This window comes from Pituophis catenifer, unplaced genomic scaffold, assembly GCF_029215685.1.
Source record: "Pituophis catenifer annectens isolate HBS135680 unplaced genomic scaffold, rPitCat1.0.hap2 SCAF_1, whole genome shotgun sequence".
NCBI classification, from domain to species: domain Eukaryota; kingdom Metazoa; phylum Chordata; class Lepidosauria; order Squamata; family Colubridae; genus Pituophis; species Pituophis catenifer.
The window spans coordinates 112,212,416-112,235,578 of record NW_027256881.1 but is presented as its reverse complement, the minus strand read 5'-3'; the positions used below and the strand labels follow the sequence as shown (position 1 = coordinate 112,235,578).

Here is a 23,163-nt window from a genome sequence, read left to right as displayed (position 1 = left end):
ACACATGAAAAGTAAGTCTTTTAGGCAAGAATAGGTGATAAAAATGCAGAGTCCTTCACTATCTCTATAGTTAGTGTCACTAGTAGTCAGTAGGTTTCTAGGGGCCAGTCAAATGCATGGTTTGTTAAATAAGCCATAACTAGCTGATTCACACATTATACTAAACAATGAATAACAATTTATACACAAGTGTTTCCTTGTAACAAAAACCAATCCACAATATGGTTTAGTGCAATGAGTGATGCTAAAGTCTGGGTTCAGCCTTACGGCTAGAGACTATCCAAACAATGTGTATCTCAAAGCATTAATAACATGCAGGTAGACCTCAACTTATGACCACATTTGAGCCCAAAATTTTTGTTGTTAAGAGAGACATTTTTAAGTGAATTTTACCCCATTTTATGACCTTTCTTGCAACAATTTTTTAAGTGAAATGCTGCAGTTGTTAAGTTAGTAACACGGTTGTTAAGTGAATCTGGTTTCCCCATCGACTTTGCTTGTCAGAAGGTCGCAAAAAGTGATCACATAACCCCAGGACCAGGGGTGAAATCCAGCAGCTTCTGACAGGTTCTGGAGAACCGGTAGCGGAAATTTTGAGTAGAACCAGCAAATACCACCTCTGGCTGGCCCCAGAGTGGGGTGGGAATGGAGATTTTGCAATATCTTTCCCCCAGGAGTGGGGAGGGAATGGGGATTTTGCAGTATCCTTCCCCTGGAATGGGGTAGGAATGAAGATTTTGCAGTATCCTTCCCCTGCCACGCCCACCAAGCCACGCCCACCAAGCCACACCATGCCCACCAAGCCACGCCCACAGAACCGGTAGTAAAAAAAATTGGATTTCACAACTGCCCAGGACACTGCAACCATCATAAATACAAGTCAGTTGCCAAGCACCTAAATTTTGATTACATGACCATGGGGATGCTGCAAAGGTCATGAATGTGAAAAATGGTCATAAGTCACTTTTTTCAGTGCCACTGTAACTTCAAACAGTCACTAAACGAACTGCTGTAATTTGAGAACTACCTGTATTTCTGTCATTTATATTTTTAGCCTGTCTGACAGAAGCCTAACTCTGCTCTGAATAATAGTTCTGGCTCTGTGGTCCACTTTCTGCCCTGTAGCTTTATTCAATGTAAACATATATGAAAATGAATCAAACTATACGAAAACGAATGGAATAAAACACTGTTTGTCTACTGTGATATTTAAAGCGATCTTTACCTTTTTGTTCGGTATTATTTAATTAGTGACTCATTTGTTTTAATCTTTATTTACCAAAGCAAGCCAAGCAATTGAATTTAATGCTTCTTTCAACAGTCGGTAACACGGAAATAGCAATGTTTTAATCTTGATAAGATATTTAATTTCGAGATGTAAACATTCACTTCTACTGCGTTTTATGAAAAATACTTGTGACTCAGGATACACACACAACACACAATTTTAACAGGTCAGTCAGTGGCTCATGCTGACAAATTCAGCTTGTTCTCATGTAGTTTTCCCCAACTTGATATCTGCCAAATGTATTGGGCTTCCATCTTTGACCCAAATCAGTGTTGAGCTGTAGAACCTGGCCATGATGGGATTTGTTGATTTATATGAATTTATAAGAGAGCTGAATGCTACCAACATCCTCTTTGTTTTCTTCAGTAAGGATTCATTATAAAAGCTGTTGCCACAACAATAACTGTTAGTGGAGCAGAGGATGCACTGTGAGTTAAATATTGACATAAAACACAGATGGCTCATTGAATCTTTGGTACTAATGCAGATTGTCTTCATTTTCATTCTTTCCTATTTGCAAACAAGTAATGCATATGAATTGCATTTACACAAATAAATGTCACATTCTGTTTAAATAAGAAGGTGTGGTTTGCTAATCTTAGATTATGCTACCCTCCCCAGGCTCTTTACATATGTTGACTGGCAATGGCCATGTTGTTGCCTAGGAATTCTGGGAATTGTAGTCCGAATCCAAACATATCTGTAGAAGGCTCCCTAAGCGGTCTGCTAATTTTTGACTTCCAATTGGACGCTCCACATAAGTATAAGAAGAGAACAAGTTTATTACATTGTCACTCCCAGGAAGAGGTTTGAGCCACAGCTCTGCAGCAAAATTTCTCCAATATAAGAAAATAAAAGGGGAACAGGATAATCTTAATTCATTCTACTGGAGCAAACCCTAGGACAAAAGATATTCAGGTATTCAAACTTCTATCAGACATCTGTTCTGGATGGAAAAAAATAATTTAATGAAGGAGATGCTTTGCAGGCATGTTGAGGCCCAGGCTTGCTGGGCATGATGGGAAGGACAATTTAACTTATCTAGAAGATGTGGGGTCAGGTCACCTGCTGTAACACTACTTAATAGACAAATAGGGACTCAATCATATGAATGACTGAGTCCCACTTGCATGGAACAGATGCCTCCAGACCTTAATCCTTTGTAGTTGGACTTTTCTTTAAGCTTCAGGTAAGTTTCCAGAATATCTCTGATTGTCCCACTCTGGTCCCAAATGGGAATACTTTGCTGGAGCTTTCCACCTGATTTCATCTTTCTTCCTGATTTATAATATTTTAGCTGGCTTTATGTTTTTTTAAGTTTTGTACATTGCCAAGAGTCCACTGGAGTTGGGCGGTGAATAAATTGAAAATAATAATAATGAAATGGTGGAGAAGTGGGTAAGGAAGAACTGATCAGCACCAAGTGGAGATGAACTGAATGGGTTTTGGTTGAAATTTCTACACCCACTTATTGCTATCCTTTCACTGCCAAGCAATTTAACAAATGGTGCAAAGAGGTGAAATTGAAGACAGGTTAACATTCGACTAAAACCTACCTGATAATGAAAGTTCCAACAAAAATGGTAGTATCAGGCAACTACAGGCCAGTTACCTGCTTACCAACAACTTTCAAATTGCTAACTAGTGTGGTAGTTGCTACAGTCTAACAGCATTTAGTTGAAAACAAGCTCTTTCCACCTGAACAAACAGGAAACTTAACCAAACACAGAGGAATAAAAGAGCAGCTCCTAATTGACAATGTGATTTTTGAAAACTGTAGGAGTAGAAGACCAACTTGAATGTAGCTTGGATTGATTATAAGGAGACATTTGACTCCCTGACATATATCTGGATAATCAAGTGCCTAGAAATAACAGGAGTCAGTAGATACATGAGAAGCTTTGTGCAAAGGTCAATGATATAATGGAAGACAGTTGCTGAACAATGGTGATGGACTGGGAGGGGTTAATACAGGGGTGAAATGCTCCCAGTTCGGACCGGCTCGGGCGAGTAGGTAGTGATGATGGCCAGTGGTTCGGAGAACCAGTAGCAATGGCAGCTGGAGGCTCCGCCCACCTGCCCCATTCCCCGAACTTGGGGAATGCACCATTCCTGGACTCCAACTGCTCACCTTTCTCCTGCGGCTGGCTGTCAGGGAAGGCAAGCGCTCGAAAGGTACCGGAGTTGCTCATTCTCCTTCTTGAATGAGCCGCTCTGGTCCACGCGCTGGCTGTACAAGCGGACATCGTTTATTTAATTCAGCAGCAGGTTGGATGTGTGTTTGCGTGGCCGGCGCGTGGACTAGAGCAACTCATTCAAGAAGGAGAGTGAGTGACTCCGGTACCTTTCGGGCGCTTGCCTTCCCTGACAGCCAGCCGCGGGAGAAAGGTGAGCAGTAGGAGTCCGGGAATGGTGCATTCCCCGACTCCAGGGAATGGGGCAGGTGGGCAGAGCTGCATGGTGAAGGACGAGCAGGAAGCGGCTCTGCGGCAAGGCCGGAGTTGAGGAATGGTGCATTCTCCGACTCCTACTGCTCACCTTTCTTCCGCGGCTGGCTGTCAGGGAAGGCAAGCACCCGAAAGGTACCAGAGTTGCTCACTCTCCTTCTTGAATGAGCCGCTCTGGTCCATGCCCCAGCTGCGCAAGCACACATCCAACCTGCCACTGAATTAAATAAACTGTGTGCTTGCGCAGCCGGCGCATGGACCAGAACGGCTCATTCAAGAAGGAGAATGAGCGACTCTGGTACCTTTTGGGCGCTTGCCTTCCCTGACAGCCAGCTGCGGGAGAAAGGTGAGCAGTAGGAGTCCAAGAATGGGGCGGGTGGGCGGAGCTGCAGGAGTAAGAAATTTAAAAAGTTTTCCTACGGGGTTTTGTGGGTGTGGCTTGGTGGAAGGGGGTCTTATGACTGAGTGGGCGTGGCTGTGAGTGACATCGAGTTGGCCACGCCCACTCAGTCACAGGACACCCCACCCCCAAGCCACGCCCACAGAACCAGTATGGAAAAATTTTAAATTTCACCCCTGGGTTAATATCAAGAGGAGTATTTCAAAGAGGCTCATGATTAGTACTTTTTGCCATTGTATTGATTCCTCTGTCAAAAATACCAAACAAATGAGGCCATGGATACCAAACATCAAAAACCTGGGCCAGGCTAGCCCATTCCAAAAAGATTGCACATACTGACTGCCTACAATGACCACGACAAAGTAACAACAATGGTGCATTGAAAAAATCTGCAAAAAATACAATTTGCTTGCAAGAAAAACTGGCGGGAGCATAAAATAGAAAAAGTAATAGAAAATGAAGAAGTTAAAGTGTTCTAGGACTTTAAAATTCTAACAGACAGGCACCTGCCACACAATACCCAGGACTTAACAGTGGTTGATAAGAAAGACAAAAAAAGGTTTGGATACTGGACGTTACAGGACCTGGAAACAGCAGAATAAGAAAGGAAGTCCGGAGAAGATCACAAAATACAAAGAGATACAAATAGACGTACAAAGTTCTGTAGCAAAAGAAAGTAAAGATAGTACCAATAGTAATAGTGCAATTCCAAAACATCTGGGGCATCACTTGAACCCTATTAGCACTGACTAAATCACCATCAACCAATTGCAAAAGGCAGCTTTATTTGGCCAAAGTAAAAGTCACAACTTATGATCGTATCTTTAACACCATCAAATAACAACATCTGCCTATCCCAGGCCTTTGGAAAGGACTCAATAGGTACAGTGGTGGGTTTCAAATTTTTTTACTACTGGTTCTGTGGGTGTGGCTTGGTGGGCGTGGCTTGGTGGGCATGGCAGGGGAAGGATACCGTAAAATCTCCATTCCCACCCCACTCCAGGGGAAGGATAGTGTAAAATCTCCATTCCCTCCCCAATCCAGGGGAAGATTACTGCAAAATCCCCATTTCCTCCCGATCAGCTGGGACTTGGGAGGCAGAGAATAGATGGGGGCGGGGCCAGTCAGAATTTTTACTACCGGTTCTCTGAACTACTCAAAATTTCCGCTACCGGTTCTCCAGAACTGGTCAGAACCTGCTGAAACCCACCTCTGAATAGGTAGATAAAAACCTCAAATGCAGTCTAAACATCTGACTGACTGTGCAGCCAACCATAAGAATAATTCTCCCCACAAAAGCTGGTTGACAGAAGGGGGTGGGGAGAATCACTACCGTCTTGCTCGCGAACTCTTGAATTGATCGTCCCAAAGGTGCTTTTTCAGGCGGCAACTGGACTTCCTTGTTTTTACTTTTGAAGACGATTTGCTTCTCATCCCAGAAGCTTCTTCAGCTCTGACAGGGTAGTGGGGAATGGAAGAATTTTTATGGGGAATGGAAGGACAGCTGGTAATCTGCATCCTTGAAGCACTTTTATTTAATTTCATTTATATGCCGCCCTTTTCCGGAGACTCAGGGCGGCTTACAGTGCGTTAAGCAATAGCCTTCATACTTTTGTATATTTTTATACAAAGTCAGTTTATTGCCCCCACAAACTGGGTCCTCAATTTACCTACCTTAGAAAGGATGGAAGGCTGAGTCAACCTTGAGCCTGGCGAGATTCGATCTTACTTTAATTGCAGACAGCTGGTGTTAAATTACAGTGCCACACAATACCCAGGACTTGGAGGTTTATCTATGTCCTCAGGGTCACCTGAGTAGTGCTCCTGGTTCCTGTAGTCTGCAATTTTTCCTCTGGAAAGCCATTCCTACTCCCACACCATTCAAAGAGTGTTCATCCCAAATTGTACAGCTAAGAGTCTGTAGAGATTCTCAGTCATCCAGGTCATGGTATCCATTTCACGTATTCATAATCATGTTTATACTTTTTATCTGTTATCTTACATATGCTTGACAAATAAATATAAAATCAATAAATGGTGGTCAACAATCTCTACAGACTCTTGAATCGATTTCACTCTTTCTAACCCAGCTGTCTAGCTTGTAAAGCAAAGCGTCGTCCTGGCCTCCGCAAAATAGGGGGCGCTCTCGAGCAGGCCCAAAAGAGCGGCAGAGGCGGAAAACGTCCCCCCCCAACCCCAGTCCTTCTTAGCTCTGCGTTGGGGATGTAAGCAGTGGGGGATCGGCTCAGGTTGCCCGCGGAGGGAGGTGAGCAAGAAGCTGGAGGAGTTTTGATGCCTTGCTTTTGTCTTCCTAGGAATGCTTCTTTTAGCGTACTACAATACCGAAGAGGGTGCCTGGTCATCCACTCGAGCAGGGAGCTACTGTAGCTAAGGGGTTCCAGATCTGGGCTGGAGCTCTATCTTACAATAGACGCGGACGCAGGGACCGTCCGGATTTTTCCCTGGTAGCCGTGCTATGGTTAGAAAAAGTTGCAACCTCTTTGCTCGTGCTTCGGCTTTCCACGTTGATGATCTCGGGTTCAAAACTTTATTTTCTCAAAAGTAAGGCTGGGAAAATCTTTGTAGAGAGTCCAGGAAAGCTTGCAGATTCCCCCCCCCCCCCCAAAAATGAGATGTTGACATTGTGGTGGTCCACTGAGAGTCATCTCAGGTTTTCATTGCTTCCTGCTGTACTTCTTCTTTACCAAGGAAAAAAACCCTTAAAGGAAAAAAAAAGTTTGCCCGTTGTCTGTCGATGGCTAGTGATGGGAGGAGATCTGTGGATGGGAGTCTCTAGGCTGCCAAAGTGGGAGAATATAAAGAGTTATATGGTGTGATGTGGTGGAAGACAAGATTGGTATGTGGTTATTGGTGTAGAACGGAGGTCTTCAAACTTGGCAGCTTTAAAACTTGTGCACTTCAATTCTGGGAGTTGAAGTCCACAAGTCTTAAAGCTGCCAAGTTTGAAGACCTCTTGTGTAGAAGAATGCCACAGTGGCAAACTGGCAGGTGGTCATCACAAGACTTAAATAACAATGTTAAGCAAGTGTAATGAATGTTGGTCCAAGAAAATCCCATCTGTGACTTACATATATTAACGGGATCTGAACTGATTGATCAAGAGGATCTTGATGGCCGGCTGGATAAAAATGTAAACCCAGTGTGCAATGTGAAAAAAGGCAGATTCCATATTGGAAGTCAAATTGAATTGAAAATAGAATTGCTAATTTAATGAAAATATATAGCAAAGATTACTCTGGGGGCATTTTGAATGCAGTTTTGGTCATCACATTTTCAGAGGGGTATTGCAGAGCTCAAAAAGATGCAGAAGGGCAACCAAAATAAATAGAGGAGAGGTCTAGAGCAGTTCCCCTATGAAGAAGAATTGTAATAGTCTTTAGTTTGGATGAAGGAGACTAAGAAGTTACCACAAATGCATAGCATAGGCCATATGACCTTTCTTCAAGTTTTAAAACTCAATGGCATCCCCTGAAATATACACATCTCTGAGCATCAAATACATTACAGATAGTTCTCAATTTAACAACCACAATTAAGCCCAAAATTTCTGTTAAGTGAGACATTTGTTAAGTAAGTTTTGCCCTAGTTTACAATCCTTGTTGCCACCGTTGTTAAGTGAATCATTGCAGTTGTTAACTGAATTTGGCTTCCCCATTGACTTTGTTTGTCAGAAGGTTGGAAAAGGGGGTCACATGATCCTGGGACATTGTAACTGTCATAAATATGAGTCAATTGCCAAGCGCCTGAATTTTGATCATGTGACTATGGGGATGCTGCAATGGTCGCAAGTGTGAAAAATGGTCCATAAGTTACTTTTTTCAGTGCCGTTGTAACTTTGAATGGTCACTAAATGAACTGTTGTTCAGGACTACCTGTATTTTCCTGGAATTGTAGGGAGTATAGGCAAATGTGGAATATATGCCTATGCCTAGGCCACCCTACTTTTTTTTAGATCCAAAATACTGGATATCTGATAGCGGATAACCCAGGTTTATGTGCTGAGCCAAGTTTTAAGAGAGTGGAAACTAAATGTATCTCCAGGGGGTTCCATTCCATCTTAAATACTGGTTGAGAGTGGAAGAGGCGATTGCCCACTAATGCACCAAGACAAATTTCTTGGCCAATAAAGTATTCTATTCTATTCTATTCTATTCTATTCTATTCTATTCTATTCTATTCTATTCTATTCTATTCTATTCTATTCTATTCTATTCTATTCCTATTCCTATTCCTATTCCTATTCCTATTCCTATTCCTATTCCTATTCTAGTTAAGTCATAGATCAAGGTATTTAGATGACACAACATTGGGGAAGGCCGAAACACTGGATTATCAAATGGATGGATCATATTATTAAATTAAGATTAATGGGAAGTTACATAATATCCTTCATAATAATGTATTATTCTGTTTACTTTGGCCCTAGCTATACTGACTAGCAGTGTTTGAAACTCTACCTGACATAGTCAGGAATTAATCCTGATGTACAATTTTACTGATGCTTTATGGAATGTTATGCCAAGGCCCAGATTAAGTTCTTTGTTTATATGATATAAGTTTGCTCAGGGTTTTTTATTTGTTTTGTTTTGACAGGAAGCTGCTAAGAAAGAAAAGCTGGATAATTATTCAAGGTCTTTGGCTAGTGACCCTCATTGCATTTTCCAGGTTTGGGAAATAATAGACCTAGATTTTTATTATTATTTGTTATTTGTCAATTAGATTGCAATTAGAATAGAGGATACTAGTAAAGTGTCACACAGTCCAAATATTTCTGCCACAGTAAGATGTCTTCAGCACCGCAGCCTCCAGATATACAACATGAAGCACCCAAAAAGAAAGATTATCGAATTCCGGGACTCCGAGGTGCCCAAACAACTACTTTGTTCCGTGCTGTGAATCCAGAACTTTTCATTAAACCTGTAAGAGTACAGCAATTATTTGGAACAGCTGATTTAAATATATCCATCTTTTTGCCTGCATCTCAGTTGCATAGTCTGTTACATGGCCATAGCCATTACATCTAAAGAATTGTTTGGGTTTTGGTTTAATATGATATATGAGCCTAGTCTTTATGTTTTGGATTTATGGTTAATCATTAGCATTTTATCTAAATCCAATCAATTATGGTTTATCACAATTATGTAAACTCGAGTTTAACATGTTATTTAAAAGGTCATTTATATTTAATCTCTGGTCATTTTCCATTTTTTAATTCAGGTATAACATTAGTTTTGATAAAAACTAAGTTGGTAACTTGCTAATTAAAATAATATATCAAAATTCTTTAGCCACAATATCTCAATTTTTTAAACATGAATAGGAAAACTGTTATGATGAAATAATTTGCCTATTGAATTAAGCTTTCAGAAGTCAGTGGCTATTTCAGTAGCCGGACTGACTTGCAGACAAAATACTATGAAACCTATTCAGTCATGAATAGGAATGTATTTAAAATATATGGGAAAACAGCATGCATTTTGGACGAGACCCATTTTTTCCAAACAGAAACATCTCACACTCAAGGAACACACAGTCTGTGGGGAAAAAAATGGTATTCAGGAACTAATATATATATATATATATATTCTATACCTTAATCAAGTAAATCATTTCATTTCTTTGCAATTTACAGGCCTTTCATTTCATAATAAAACAGACAGATGGTTGGGAGCATTGCCTTTACGGATTTTTAAAAAGCTTGACTTTTAGGGGGCTGCACAAATACATTAATGCTGCTGTTTTGGCAACAGTGCAGATGTGGTTTGCAACCGCCTTCTTCCAGGATGCCCTTTTAAAATTTCATTCCAGCCTAGAACTCTGGGCTGTCCTAATAGTCTCCCTTTCAGTTACTATCGAGATCCCTCCTTGCTTAGTTTTTCCAAGATCAGTAAGATGCTTCCCTGGTGCTGCCACTGGCTGTAGTTTTCAAAAACACCATTGGCTCAACCTTTCCTAAAGGTCACGGTGGCTTCAGTGTAATTCCAAACTCTCTCCTCAGTAATAATTTAATAGTATTGGGTGGGGTATATTTCCAGTTGTATGGAGGACTGAAGCCTTAATTCTAGCCATTTGCTTTTCTCTCTGAAAGCTAGAACAAGATGGAAAATAAAATAGGTCATCGGGACATAGCTTAATAAAATACTTTTAGGATGCATGGTATAGTTTAGAACATGGATTAAATAAAATGTCTGGATTTCAAGCGTATTATTTTTATTTTCACAGAACAAAGCAGTTATGGCTTTTGGCCTTGTGACAGTTACTCTTTGTGTAGCTTATATTGGGTACTTGCACGCACAACAAGAAAACAAAAAGGATCTCTATGAAGCTATTGACAGTGAAGGAAACAGACTTATGAAGCGCAAGACTTCAAAATGGGACTAAAAAAAACCCTGATTGTCAGTGTTGGTTTAAATATCAACATGGAAGAAGACATTTGATTTTCTGTATGGCGACTTTCAGAATTTTGTCTGAAGCATTAGCATTTATTATTATACAACAAATGCTTTTAAAAAAATATTATAGTTTAAACATCGCGTGAAATGCTGTTATCGATTAATATTTTGAATAAAGCACAAAAGAGAAGGGGTATGTAGAATATGTGCAACTTATTTCTTATCTATACTGTGCCCATAGTTGCTTTAGAATTCTTGCCAGAACTGCACTGTCTGATTTTAAAGTTTATTATTAAGCATCAGTGTTGTAGTAAGTCACTCAAAAAACATTTCTAAAATGTGTCTTTTGTACAATCATCCATCTCTGCAAATTTTTAATATATCAAATATTAAATAAGGGAAAACTGTGCCATAGTCTCTTCCAAAGTAATTTATTTATGATTTAGTGTATTGAATGATTGATGGATTGATATTTTTCACTCAAGGCAATAAAACTAATCTGATAAAATATGTTCCCATGAGTTATTTCAATATTTTGAGCTTCCCTGCATATTTCCACTTAGTGGAATGTTAAGTTTTTGGTTTAAATATTTGTATAGTAAATGCTGTAATAATTCATGTACATTGTTTTAGAAAAGCAGATGAAACCTAATCAATTATTTTAAAAAAATTCCAAGATGCTAAGTAATATTAACTGATGTCTCAAATGCTTTTATGAGCAAAACTTACTTTGCCTAGCAACAGTTATTGGGTGGCATTTAACTCATAGGCTCAGATATAGTCATAGCAATGTAACTTTCAGAGTTTCTTAATAAAGAGCTTCTGAAGAAGTAGGTGGATAGACCTTGCCATATAATGGTGGTCCTTTTCTCTTCCACTGACCATCTTGTCATACAATGCTGAAGCCACCTTATTTATTCTACTGACATGCACAGAACCAAAGAGACACCAAATATAATTCAGCTTTGAATGGAAGAATTAAGTGTTTGTATCTGCATCTGAATCAGTTACTTCAGTCTCTTCAAAGGAGGAAAAAGATCTCATGCAATCATGATTAGAAACCCAGATTTTGATACATTTGTTTGCTGTGCTGTTTGTTCAAAACTAATTCCACCGCCTCCTACACCAGAGAGTTTTGACCGGATTAGGGAATATAAACCTTACAAAACTCGGTATTATACACACAAAGATATATTGGGTAAGTCCATCTCAGTAACCTATGATGATTCATGAATTTCACATGTTCTAAGGAATCTGCATACAAGAATATGAACAATTCTAGTTATTCATATTAATAAAATGGGAAGAAAAAAATAGGAAAAAGGCTGAAAATATTCAGGCAAAGAGCATCTTTGGTTTGGTAGGGACAGAGCATCTTTGGTTTGGTACTTAAAACTTACCAAAAAAAAAGAGGAAAACAAAATATATGGAGATTTATAAATTTGTCACTTGTATCTAAGTGCGTACAGTGTCATCCTGTGCTTTGAATAGTTTGATGGTTCACAATATAGAAAATAGAATTCAAGGATCTGCTTAAATTATTAAATATTGTTTTAATGGCCTTTGAATATATATTTTAAATTTCTTCATAATGAATATATTCATGGAGGAAGCATCTACCACTGGCCTCAGTGGGAGAAACTGGGTTCAAATATTAAGCTATCATGTTTTGTTTAATTTAGGTTTAATATGTTGTATGAATCCAGCTATGGTGGTTCATAAATCATAGTTTACGACTTAAAATGTATGCGAATGTGGACAGTTGTGCTTTTCCAACAAGCTATGTTAAGCAAAGTATGGCTTAATGTGTAAAACTGGTGCTTCGTGTTGAGTCATTGGGAGAACACAAAGGAACCAGTGGCTTTTTTTGGCTTTGAATGGAAAAAACTTTTAAATTCAGTAAATGACTTGGCCTGGCTTACTGTAGCATACAGTATGCCTAATGCTTGGATTTTCAATTACACATTATTAAATGTTGCCCCTTCAACCCATCCATGACAAAATTAGGGCTACGACTAAAGTGCTTATTTATGTCCAATTTCTATGGTATAATATTTGCATCACATGATTATTATTTCTGGCCTATGTGATCTTTCTTCTGATCACTTTGGAAAGGAAACGAGAGCAAGCTTGATGCCTTCACTACTGGTTGTCCACCAATGTAGAATGCCTGCTTCAGATATTGAAGTTATCTGCATAAAACTAGATTGTGAGTGGCAATAAGATTTGAGAACTTCAGCTCCCAGAATTCTAGCCAGCTAGGGAAGTTGAAGTCCATAAGTCTTAAAATTGCCAAGCCTGGACACCCCTGCTTTAGGTGGAATACTCTGTTACGATCCCTTCATCAGTATAGATGGAACAGCAACAAATGGTACATTGTAAATATCTGTACGGATTTATCTTGCTATTGCCATGTAGTCTGCTGAGATAAGATAAAATGTGGAATGTTTAGGATAGAGATAGGGGAATTATGACCTGTGGTAGCATGGTGGTTAGAATGCAGTATTACAGGAAACTGCCCACTGCCAGGAGTTTGATCCTGACCGGCTCAAGGTTGACTCAACCTTCCGAGATCAATAAAATTGACCCAAATTGTTGGGGGCAATATGCTGACTCTGTAAACCGCTCAGAGAGTGCTGTAAAGCACTGTGGAGCAGTATATAAGTCTAAATGCTATTGCTATTTCCATATTTCTCTACGTTATTGGGTTAAATTCTTATTGAGCCTAATCAGAGAACAGCAGCTTTAACACACAGAACTTTTCTTATATTAATTAATATAAGAATTAATTAGTTTAATTAATATAAGTATGGCATGTTTGATTGTGCACCTAGTCTTCACAAAATGACGGTAATGGTCTAACGCTTTTAAATTAAACTTGATTAGTTTATGGAATGTTTGAGCTACATAACCCAAATATAATATATGCTGTGGCCTTCAATTACTATATTGCTTTATATAGAGATCGGCGCAGACCTTAAGCAAGAAGATATAGACCAACGAGAACAGGAAATACAAAAACGAATAGATAAAGTGCAGACTAAACTCTTGCTTCAGGTAAAACTATTCCTCTGTCATGTTAAATATAAACCTTCCTAATGTTTACTATATAATGCAGATTTTCCTGTGATGCATGTTAATAGGTGTCATAGGTATATCAGCAGTACTGGTACAAATCAGGTATAGATTTGTCTTAATGTTGTTTAATACTAACACAGTTGGAATGGATTTTGGAGGTCTTCTAGTATCTTCTAGTCCAACCCCTTGTGCAAGCAGGAGGACTCATACCTTTTCAGACAAGTGGGTATTCGGTTTCTTTTTAAAAGCCTCCAGTGGTGGAACAGACACAACTTCTGAAGGCAAGCTGCTCCACTGATTAATTGTTCTCACAGTTAGGAAATTTCTCCTTAGTTCTAGATTGCTTATCTCCTTGATTAGTTTGAATCAATTCTTCTTGTCTTGCCCTCCGGTGTTTGGAGAATAGGTTGACCCCCTCTTCCTTGTCGCAGCCCCTCAAATATTGGAAGACTGCTATCATGTTATCCCTAGTCAGTGGTGGGATTCAAGTAATTTAACAACCGGTTCTCTGGCCTACTGATTTCTTCCAACAACCAGTTTGCCAAACTGCTCAGAAAGTTAACAACCGGTGGTGCGAACTGGCTGAATCCCACCACTGCCCCTAATCCTTCTTTTTAGTATACTAGACAAACCCAATTCCTGAAACCATTCTTCATATGTTTAGTGTCCAGGCCCTTACTCATTTTTGTTGCTTTGATTTAAATATCCTATGGATTTCTTCCCAAAGAGTGACAATAAAAGTTCAAATCTAGACCACGTGGTTAAGGTTCCAACTTCTCAATTGCATTTCCCATTAGGCAATTAATTTTACTTTTTAGAACATTATCTGAGGTGTTCAATATACATGAAGTAGAATTTTATTGTGTTAACTTCATTTTAAGTTTAAAGGAAGCACTGGAGTTAGCTGAAGCACAGAGGGATGCAAATATTAGTAATAATAAAACAAAATAAGCCTGCTTCCAGAGGGCTATTCTTATGCTGTTCCCAAGTTATGAAGAATTACAGGTAGTCCTTGACTTACAATCACAACTGAGCCCAAAATGTCCATTGCTTCGCAAGGCAGTGGTTAAGTGAGTATTGCCCCATCCTATGACCTTTTGTGCCACAGTTGTTAAACAAATCACTGCAGTTGTTAAGTGAATCATCAGTCACAAGGCAAATCTGGCTTCTTCCACATTTGTTAGAAGCAGGCCAGGAAGATTACAAATGATGATAACATAGCCCGAGGACCAGTGGTGAAATCTAAAATTTGTTACTACCGGTTCTGTAGGTGTGGCTTGGGGGGGGGGATGTAATGTGACTGGGTGGACATGGCCAATTTTTTTTTTTTACTTTTAAAACCATTTTTTCAAAAGGTTCTGACGATCCCAGCTGAGTTGCCTGATCGGCAGAGGCTTTTAAAAAAGCCTCTGCCGATCAGGCAACTCAGCTGGGATTGTCAGAGGCATTTAAAAGAAAAAAAGGGTTTTTTATCTTTTAAATGCCTCTGACGATCCAAGCTGAGTTTTTTTAAAAAGCCTCTGCCGATCAGGCAACTCAGCTTGGATCATTTTTTTTTCTTTTAAAAGCCTTTGAGGATCCCAGCTGAGCCGCGCGATCATCAGAGGCATTTTTTTTTTACTTTTAAAAGCATTTTTTCGGCAGAAGAGGTTGTAGAAAAAATGCTTTTAAAAGTAAAAAAAAAAAAAGCCTCTGATGATTGTGCGGCTCAGCTGGGCATGGGGGGGTGGGGCAGGGATATTTGCTACCGGTTCACTGAACCACCTGCCTCCATCGTTACCGGATCGGGTGATCCGGTCCGAACCGGGAGCATTTCACCCCTGTCGAGGACACTGCAACCAACATAAATACATGTCGGTTGCCAATTGCCTGGATTTTGTTCACATGACCATGGGGATGTTGCAATGGTTGTTAAGTGTGCAAACTGGTCATAAGTTACTTTTTTCAGTCCTGTTGTAATTTGGAAGGGACACTAGACAAATGATTGTAAGTCGAGGACCACTGTAACAAATCTGGGGTTAGAGTTGACTTCTGCTTGTGCAATAACACTTTTCCTTCTTGAACAACCCATCTAGAACAGGTTGGGGAGAACACAACGGGAGAAGAATCAACTCCATTAACAAGCACAACTCTGTTGCTAAAAAGCCATCCTAGCAATTAAGATTGTACTGTGTGATCAGTCCTGTGTGGTGTCTTTAGCATAGTTGTATTAGCCAACTGTTCCTATTCATGGCCTGTTTTGTAGGCTGAAACAGCAAAAGAAGATGCAGTAGAAGAGGCTCTCAATCGTGCTGAAACCCTGCACCATAAAGATATTGAAGAACTTAAAAAGAAACATCAACAGATATTAGAAGTCAGTAGTAATTTTATTTTTGTATCCACCATATGAAACAACAACACAATGCTTTGGAACTTACACAGACATATCATTAGCATAAGAAACTGATTTCTGGTGATTGGAGACTCTTCCTCCTACAGTATATGTACCGGATTTTTTGGAATATAAGACGCACCTTTTTACCCCAAAAAGAAGGTGGAAATCTGGGTGCGTCTTATAGAGAATGTAGCCCCACCCAGCCTCTGAAACGGAGATTTGAGAGGCTGAAAAAAGCCTCTGAAACCTCCGTTTGAGAGGCTGAAGAAAAAGCCTCTGAAACGGAGGTTTGAGAGGCTGAAAAAAAAGCAAGGTGCAGAGCTCACAACCAACGAACCTGTTGCTAAAGTTCACCTCTGGGAAGAGCTGATTGGGGGTATTCCGGGAGGCCCATCCACCCCCAATCAGCTTTTTTCTTATCTTCCTCCCTAAAAACCAAGGTGCATCTTATACTCCGGTGTGTCTTATAGTCTGAAAAATACAGTATATCCTATATCATTTCCTAGGGTTATCTAGGCCTCGGGAACAGATTGGCAAGGGGACAGATTAAAAAAAGGTAATAACAAAGTTGATTCTCTTTACAGGTAGTCCTCGACTTACAACACTTCATTTAGTGATCATTCCAAAGTTACAACGGCACTGAAAAAAGTGACTTATGACCGTTTTCCACACTTATGACCATTGTAGCATCCCCATGATCAAGTCATCAAAATTCAGGCACTTGGTAACTGACTCATATTTATGACGGTTGCAACGGGCCGGGGTCATGTGATCACCTTTTGCGACCTTCTGACAAGCAAAGTTAATGGGGAAGCCAGATTCACTCAACAAGCATGTTACTAAATCGCCAACTGCAGCGATTCGCTTAACAACGTGGCAAGGAAAGTCATAAAATGGGGCAAAACTCACCTAACAAATGTTCTGCTCAGCAATAGAAATTTTGGACTCAATTGTGGTCGTAAGTCGAGGACTACCTATACAGAACTCTGTTTAATTCGTGAAAAACAGGTAACAGATCTATATGAGCATGTAGAAATTACAGAAGATATTATATTTCCTAGATCTTAATCAGTGTCACATATCTGCTTTCTCCCTACGCACGAAAAGTCAGGAAATTGTATTGATCTAAATCTTCTAATTTTTCTTCACAACATGCTAGGTTTTCACACACAGGGAAGCTTAGAAGAGAAGTCAATACCTCAACCTGCCTCTTTCTGGACTCTTATTTGAAGCAGGGGGAAGAAATAGTATCTCTTTCTTGTTCTGATTATTTGTTGTTCTGATGTATTTGTTGGTGTATTTATTTTCTGCTAAAGAATACTGTGAAGAAAACAAGGGCCGAAATGCTGCAGCACTTGGAACTGGAGCTGAAGAGAGAATCAGAGGCTGCTGAACAGAGGAACACTCACAAACTTCAGCGGCTGATGCTACAGCTGGCTATGGAAAAAATGGCAGCTGTGGCTGAAGGGAGGCAGGATGAAAGATGCAAGGCAACTGTACTTCTTGTCAAACAGGAAAAGTACTGAGCTTAACTATCCCATGTCCTTTAAAAAAAAAATAATAATCTGATTTTGGATCAGGCATTGGCTTTAATCCAGGATTTTCTGAAGGGAAGAAATCTTCCTCAAACTGCTCTATTCAACGGTTGTAAGATCCACCATAGCAGGCCTTTGCGTTATGCAAGCAAATGTAGAATATTATTTTGCTAGTATTTTAAATAATTATGTACAAGACCATTACTTTGTACTCCTTAGAGCATTTTTCTAGCTTTATTCTCTTTTCCCATTTAAAGACAATTTGCTGTTTTCTAAGTTCCTTCTTTCTGCCGGCAGAAAACCATATCTGAACGCCTCTGAGATTATAAGGCCTACATACCTATGTAAAACTTGAATGAACATTGTTATTTTGTATGTGTGTGTATCTTTGTATTTTCTCTCCTCAACTTTAATTAGAGAACTATCTATGTAAAATGTAAACTTTTTTTTTTTAAAAAATATAAATTTGTTTCAATAAAGAAAATTCTAGCCTGTCCAACTGTTATGTGTCTGGTAGAGATTAACAGGTTTTGCAATTTTTTATTGAATCCGAATAGCTAGCTCTCTAACAGTGTGTTTAGCTAGTGTGATAGGATAAATGTGAGTTTTGCAATTTGGATTTTGTCAGCCCTGCTAGATAAACCAGACCAAGAAAATACAGGTAATCCTCGGTTTACAACAGTTCATTTAGTGATCATTCGAAGCTATAATAGCACTAAAAAAGTGACTTATGACCATTTTTCACACATATGACAGTTGCAGCCTCCCCATGTTCAAGTGATCAAAATCCAGATGCTCGGCAACTGATTCATATTTATGATGGTTGCAGCATCCCTGGGTCATATGATCTCCTTTTGCTTGACCTTCTGCCAAGCAAAGTCAATGGGGAAGCCAGATTCATTTAACAACCATCTTACTAACTTAACAACTGCGGTGATTCACTTAACAACTGGGGCAAGAAAAGTCGTAAAACCAGAAATTTTGGGCTCAATTGTGGTCGTAAGCTGAGGACTACTTGTAACTCCATAGGAAATGCTAAAACTACTTTTATTGAGGTTGGCTATAATAACAGAATCTTTAAAATGTCATTGTGCTGGAACTTCTCCCCTTTCTTATACTCAGTGAATTAGGGAGGTATCTATCTGAGCTGCTTCTGAATATTATCTGTTGCAGCCAGTGGTGAAATCCTCTGAAGTCTGCTACCAATTCTGTGAATCTGCTACTGGGCACGCACTTAGCCCACGCATGGGCACCTCACGTGCATGCGCGCCTGAGGCGTGCCCATGCAGCACTAAACAAGAACATTTTGAAGCCTCCCAAGTCTGCAAAGTCTCCCGGTTTGCGCCAGTTCGCAAGAACCAGTAGTAAAAATTTGTAGTAGTTCAGAGAACCGGTAATAACATTGGCTGGCCACGCCCCTGAACCGGTCCCGGACGGTCGCTGCTCGCTTACCCTGCCCACCTCATCAGAGGCTTTTTTTTTTTTTTTTACTTTTAAAAGCATTTTTTCTACAACCTCTTCGGCTGAAAAATGCTTTTAAAAGTAAAAAAAAAAGCCTCTGATGATTGCGCGGCCCAGCTGGGATCGTCAGAGGCTTTAAAAACATTTTTTTCTGCAACCTCTTCGGCTGAAGAGATTGTAGAAAAAAAAATGCCTTTAAAAGCCTCTGGCGATCCCAGCTGAGTTGCCTGATTGTCAGAGGCTTCTAAAAGCATTTTTTTCTTCAACCTCTTAAGGTTGTAGAAAAAATGCTTTTAAAAGTTAAAAAAAAAAAATGTTGGCCATGCCCACCCAGTCACATTACTCCCCACCAAGCCATGCCCACAAAATAAGCCATGCCCACAGAACCGGTAGTAAAACTTTTTAGAACCCACCCCTGCTGCAAAGGTAAGTAGAACAGCGAGGGGGGGAATCTGCTGTGCCACGCGATTTAGATTAGCTAGAAAGCAGGAAATCTGATGATTCTAGCTAATATAAATTGGGTGTCACAGCTGATCATTGCCTAGTTGATCATCGGAAATACCAATTCGCCTGAACCGGTAGCATTTTTTACCACCGGTTCAGGAGAACTGGTCTGAACTGGTAGCATTTCACCCCTGGTTGCAGCTTAAAGTATGTTTCACACACACATCACTTCGCTGCCTTGGTGATGAATATTGTATATTTCTGTCAAATATACAATTTGTCTTATTCTACAAATTTCAATCTGAGGTTATTCTTTTTCCTTGCCTTAACTCTCTACATAATTGTATAATTTAATTATGCAATTTACGTAAACCTAAGTACAAAATCACTTGCAATGGAAATTGTATCTAAACAGATGGTATATCCTTTCCTTTCATTCATCCAGAAAATTTTCAGAGCAAATCCACCAGGCTGGGATAATTGCTAACGAAATTTATCAGAAGAACCTGCAACGGTTAACCTGGGAGAAAAAACATGAATTGGAAATGGCCTGTATGGTCTCCCAAAAGGAGTTTGAGGAAGAGACGAGGAAACTGCTTGAAAGCGCTGACAATATTCGCGAGGCTCAGCTAGAAGAGGTGAACATTGAAGTGAACAAGAAAGAAAGTGAAATCCTATCTCTGAACCAACAACTGGAATATATGACAGCCTGGAAAGACAGCCTGGAAGCCGAAATAGTAGAAATCAGAGAAGCTTTTCAGAAATACATTAACGTCACATTTCCGCAGCTTGCCCCGGGGCAAGCAGATTTCATCTTACCATTCCGAAAAATATCTACATTCACAGACGCTGGTGTAGAACTGTAAGATCAATGTCCATCGGGAAAGACTCTCTGGAAAGTGGTGGATTGGCTCCAGAGATACCAATATGCCCTAAGGGGATGCGGAGCTGCTGGGGAAAAAGAAATAAATCCACTACAGAATGAACACGTGGCTGTAAGGGAACTTCAATGCTTTCTTATTCATTGGCCAAGAACAAACCAATGTGGCAGAATTAGGTCCATAGCCTCAAGGTGAAAATATGGGAGCTTCTGACATTTGTGTATACAGGTAGTCCTCGACTTAATGACCACAAGTGAGCCCAAAATTTCTGTTATTAAGCAAGACACTAGTTAAGTGAATTTTGCCCCATTTTACGACCATGGTTGTTACGGTAAGTCAATCTGGCTTCCCCATTGACTTTGCTTGTCAAAAGATTGCAAAAGGTGATCACATGATCCAGGGACATTGCAACCGTCATAAATATGAGTCACTTGCCAAGCATCTGAATTTTGACCACGTAACGGTGGGGATGCAGCAACGGTCATAAGTGTGCAAAATGGTCATAAGTCGGTTTTTTTCAGTGATGTTGTAATTTTGAATGGTCACTAAACGAATGGTTGCAAGTCGAGGACCACCTGCATAAAAAATTCTGATTTCGGTATACACAAATGTCAGCACTATCAATGGGAAGTTCATATGGTTTCAAAAATCTGTGAAATCTGATCACAGCGACCATGAAATTTATGCATAGTACATCATGGGAAGTAGTGTCAGCTTCACTCATTTTCATAACTGCTTTAGCTTGCTTTATTGTATATGAGATTTAAATTGCTGATTCTTTGGGTTAAATAATACTCCCTACAATATTATGATTTTTAAAATATTTGTACCTAGTCCATAACCTACTTTAACCCTTCTACATTCTGCACAACTTCTACATTCTGCACAAAGTATCGGAGGAGAAGGGAAACCTGTAGGATTCATATACTAGTGTCAAATCCAATTTATGATCACTCAATTCCTCCCCACCCCCATCCCTAGCAATGCAGAAATTTAGAGGCTAAATTCTTTATCTCATTGTAAGCAATACTTTGTAGGGGTGGGTATATGTAACATAGCTTTCTCCAGCAAAGTTCTTTACCAGGATTGTTGAAAGTATAAACTGCCTCCATTTTATGGAAGGAAGCTAAAAAGAAAAGTGTCCAAAATCCAAAAAGTCAAATAACCAATAAGATGATACAATAAGAAGTAATAATATTAGAATCCACATAAATCCTGAATGACGAAAGGTATCTAGGATGTGAACTGTGGCTGAGTCCCTGTGGAGATGTCAGCCTGTTTTGAGTAAGGGGATTGGTCCTTGTTTCAGTAAAAGGATATATTGTGTGTACAGCAGTGAGCCCCACACTAGTTACACTACCTGTAACATTTGAACCATACTCAAGGGCAGTTTTGCACGAGTATGTTAAAAGTGATTCAACACTATTGGATTACTTGGGTAAAGTGGGGGGTGGGAAGCATTCCGTCACTGAGAAGGCATGCCTCCTAAATCCCTTTGAATGAGATTGTTCCAAGGAAGGGATCTAGAACAAGGGTTCCCAATCTTCTCTATACCCCGCACCCCCTAGAATGCTTCTGATATATTCTCGCACTCCTTACAAAAGTAAATAATTATATGCATATAATTACGCATATACACTATAATTTTGAAACTTCTAAACCCAGGTTTTCGCACCCCTTGGAATATCGTCTTGCACCCCCGGTTGGGAACCCCTGATCTAGAACATGCTCACTCTGTTGGAGTATATATAAGAGAGGCAGAAACTACAGAGACAATTGGTCCTATAAATAACTTAGCCCTGTGCCATTATAGGTGATAACCAGCACCTTGAATTGCACCCAGTTTGCAAAGTTTTTTAATATTGTTTTAAATTTTGTATCTTGTGTATTTTATTTGCTGGCTGTTCACCGCCCCGAGTCCCTCGGGAGAGGGGGCGGTATATAAATATAATAAACTAACTAACTAACTAAGTGAGATGTATGACCAAGTCTACCTGCACTGTTGAATTCTACGCCAACTGTAACTTTCAAAGAGTCTTAAAAGGGTAGCTCAATGCAGAAGTCTGAGAGATGACTAAGTTATGAGTGGTAACAGAGAGCTGAGGTGGCGCAGTGGTTAGAGTGCAGTACTGCAGGCTACTTCTGCTGCCTGCTAGCTTCAGTTCAGCAGATCGAATCTCATCGGCTCAAGGTTGACTCAGCCTTCCATCCTTCCGAGGTCGGTAAAATGAGGACCCAGATTGTTGAGGGCAATATGCTGACACTGTAAACCGCTTAGAGAGGGCTGTAAAAGATTGCTAAAACAGTGCCTCTAAGTCCAGGAATGGATACAATTGGACAGCTCGATGGATGAAGTTCCAAGACAATATTAAATTGCATATGAGTAAAAGGCTTTACAGATAATTTGTTGTAGAAACACAGACTGAATTTGGGATTTGCCAAAAACCCAACTAGGGACATTATAGGTAGTGAAAAACAGCCTCAAATATTTAATTAGAAAAGGGGGAGGCACACCCTAAGAGCAGAATCCTGGCCCTCGGGGTGAAATGCTCCCAGTTCGGACCGGATCGCTTGATCCGGAAGCGATGGCAGTGGGTGGTTTGGAGAACTAGTAGCAAAAATCCCTGCCCTCCCCCCCCCCATGCCCAGCTGAGCCACACGATCATCAGAGGCTTTTTTTTTTAACTTTTAAAATCATTTTTTCTACAAATGCTTTTAAAAGTAAAAAAAAAAAAAAAGCCTCTGATGATCTCGCGGCTAAGCTGGGATCGTCAGAGGCTTTTAAAAGCATTTTTAAAGGCATTTTTTTCCTAAATTTTTGGCATTTTTGGCTAAAGAGGTT

The 23,163-nt window shown here is 39.9% G+C and overlaps 2 protein-coding genes across 3 annotated transcripts; both read left to right on the top strand.

The window, feature by feature from the left end:
• The first annotated feature begins 6,373 nt into the window (after window positions 1-6,373).
• SMIM8 (small integral membrane protein 8) lies at window positions 6,374-11,056 on the top strand. Of its 2 annotated transcripts, none has more exons than XM_070954114.1 (3): window positions 6,374-6,401; window positions 8,750-9,075; window positions 10,379-11,056. In XM_070954114.1, exons 2-3 carry the CDS (start codon window positions 8,941-8,943, stop codon window positions 10,535-10,537), a joined length of 294 nt encoding a protein of 97 aa, XP_070810215.1. In that variant the 5' UTR covers window positions 6,374-6,401; window positions 8,750-8,940; the 3' UTR covers window positions 10,538-11,056. The 2 variants fall into 2 exon arrangements, with proteins under 2 accessions (XP_070810215.1, XP_070810224.1); XM_070954123.1 differs by lacking the exon at window positions 6,374-6,401 and adding an exon at window positions 6,412-6,614 and having other exon boundaries at window positions 8,750-8,821.
• A 542-nt stretch (window positions 11,057-11,598) lies between these two features.
• CUNH6orf163 (chromosome unknown C6orf163 homolog) lies at window positions 11,599-20,314 on the top strand. Its single transcript, XM_070954103.1, has 5 exons — window positions 11,599-11,746; window positions 13,511-13,605; window positions 15,872-15,979; window positions 17,317-17,519; window positions 19,886-20,314. The coding sequence occupies exons 1-5, from the start codon at window positions 11,599-11,601 to the stop codon at window positions 20,304-20,306; spliced, it is 975 nt and encodes a 324-aa protein (XP_070810204.1). The 3' UTR covers window positions 20,307-20,314.
• Window positions 20,315-23,163: the final 2,849 nt, after the last annotated feature.

Coding starts and splice junctions, on each gene's coding strand:
- SMIM8 (XM_070954114.1), top strand. CDS start 8,941: ATGTCTTCAGCACCGCAGCCTCCAGATATACAACATGAAGCACCCAAA. Junction 9,076..10,378: donor CAGAACTTTTCATTAAACCT/GTAAGAGTACAG, acceptor TTATTTTCACAG/AACAAAGCAGTTATGGCTTT.
- CUNH6orf163 (XM_070954103.1), top strand. CDS start 11,599: ATGATTAGAAACCCAGATTTTGATACATTTGTTTGCTGTGCTGTTTGT. Junction 13,606..15,871: donor AGACTAAACTCTTGCTTCAG/GTAAAACTATTC, acceptor CCTGTTTTGTAG/GCTGAAACAGCAAAAGAAGA. Junction 15,980..17,316: donor AACATCAACAGATATTAGAA/GTCAGTAGTAAT, acceptor TTTCTGCTAAAG/AATACTGTGAAGAAAACAAG.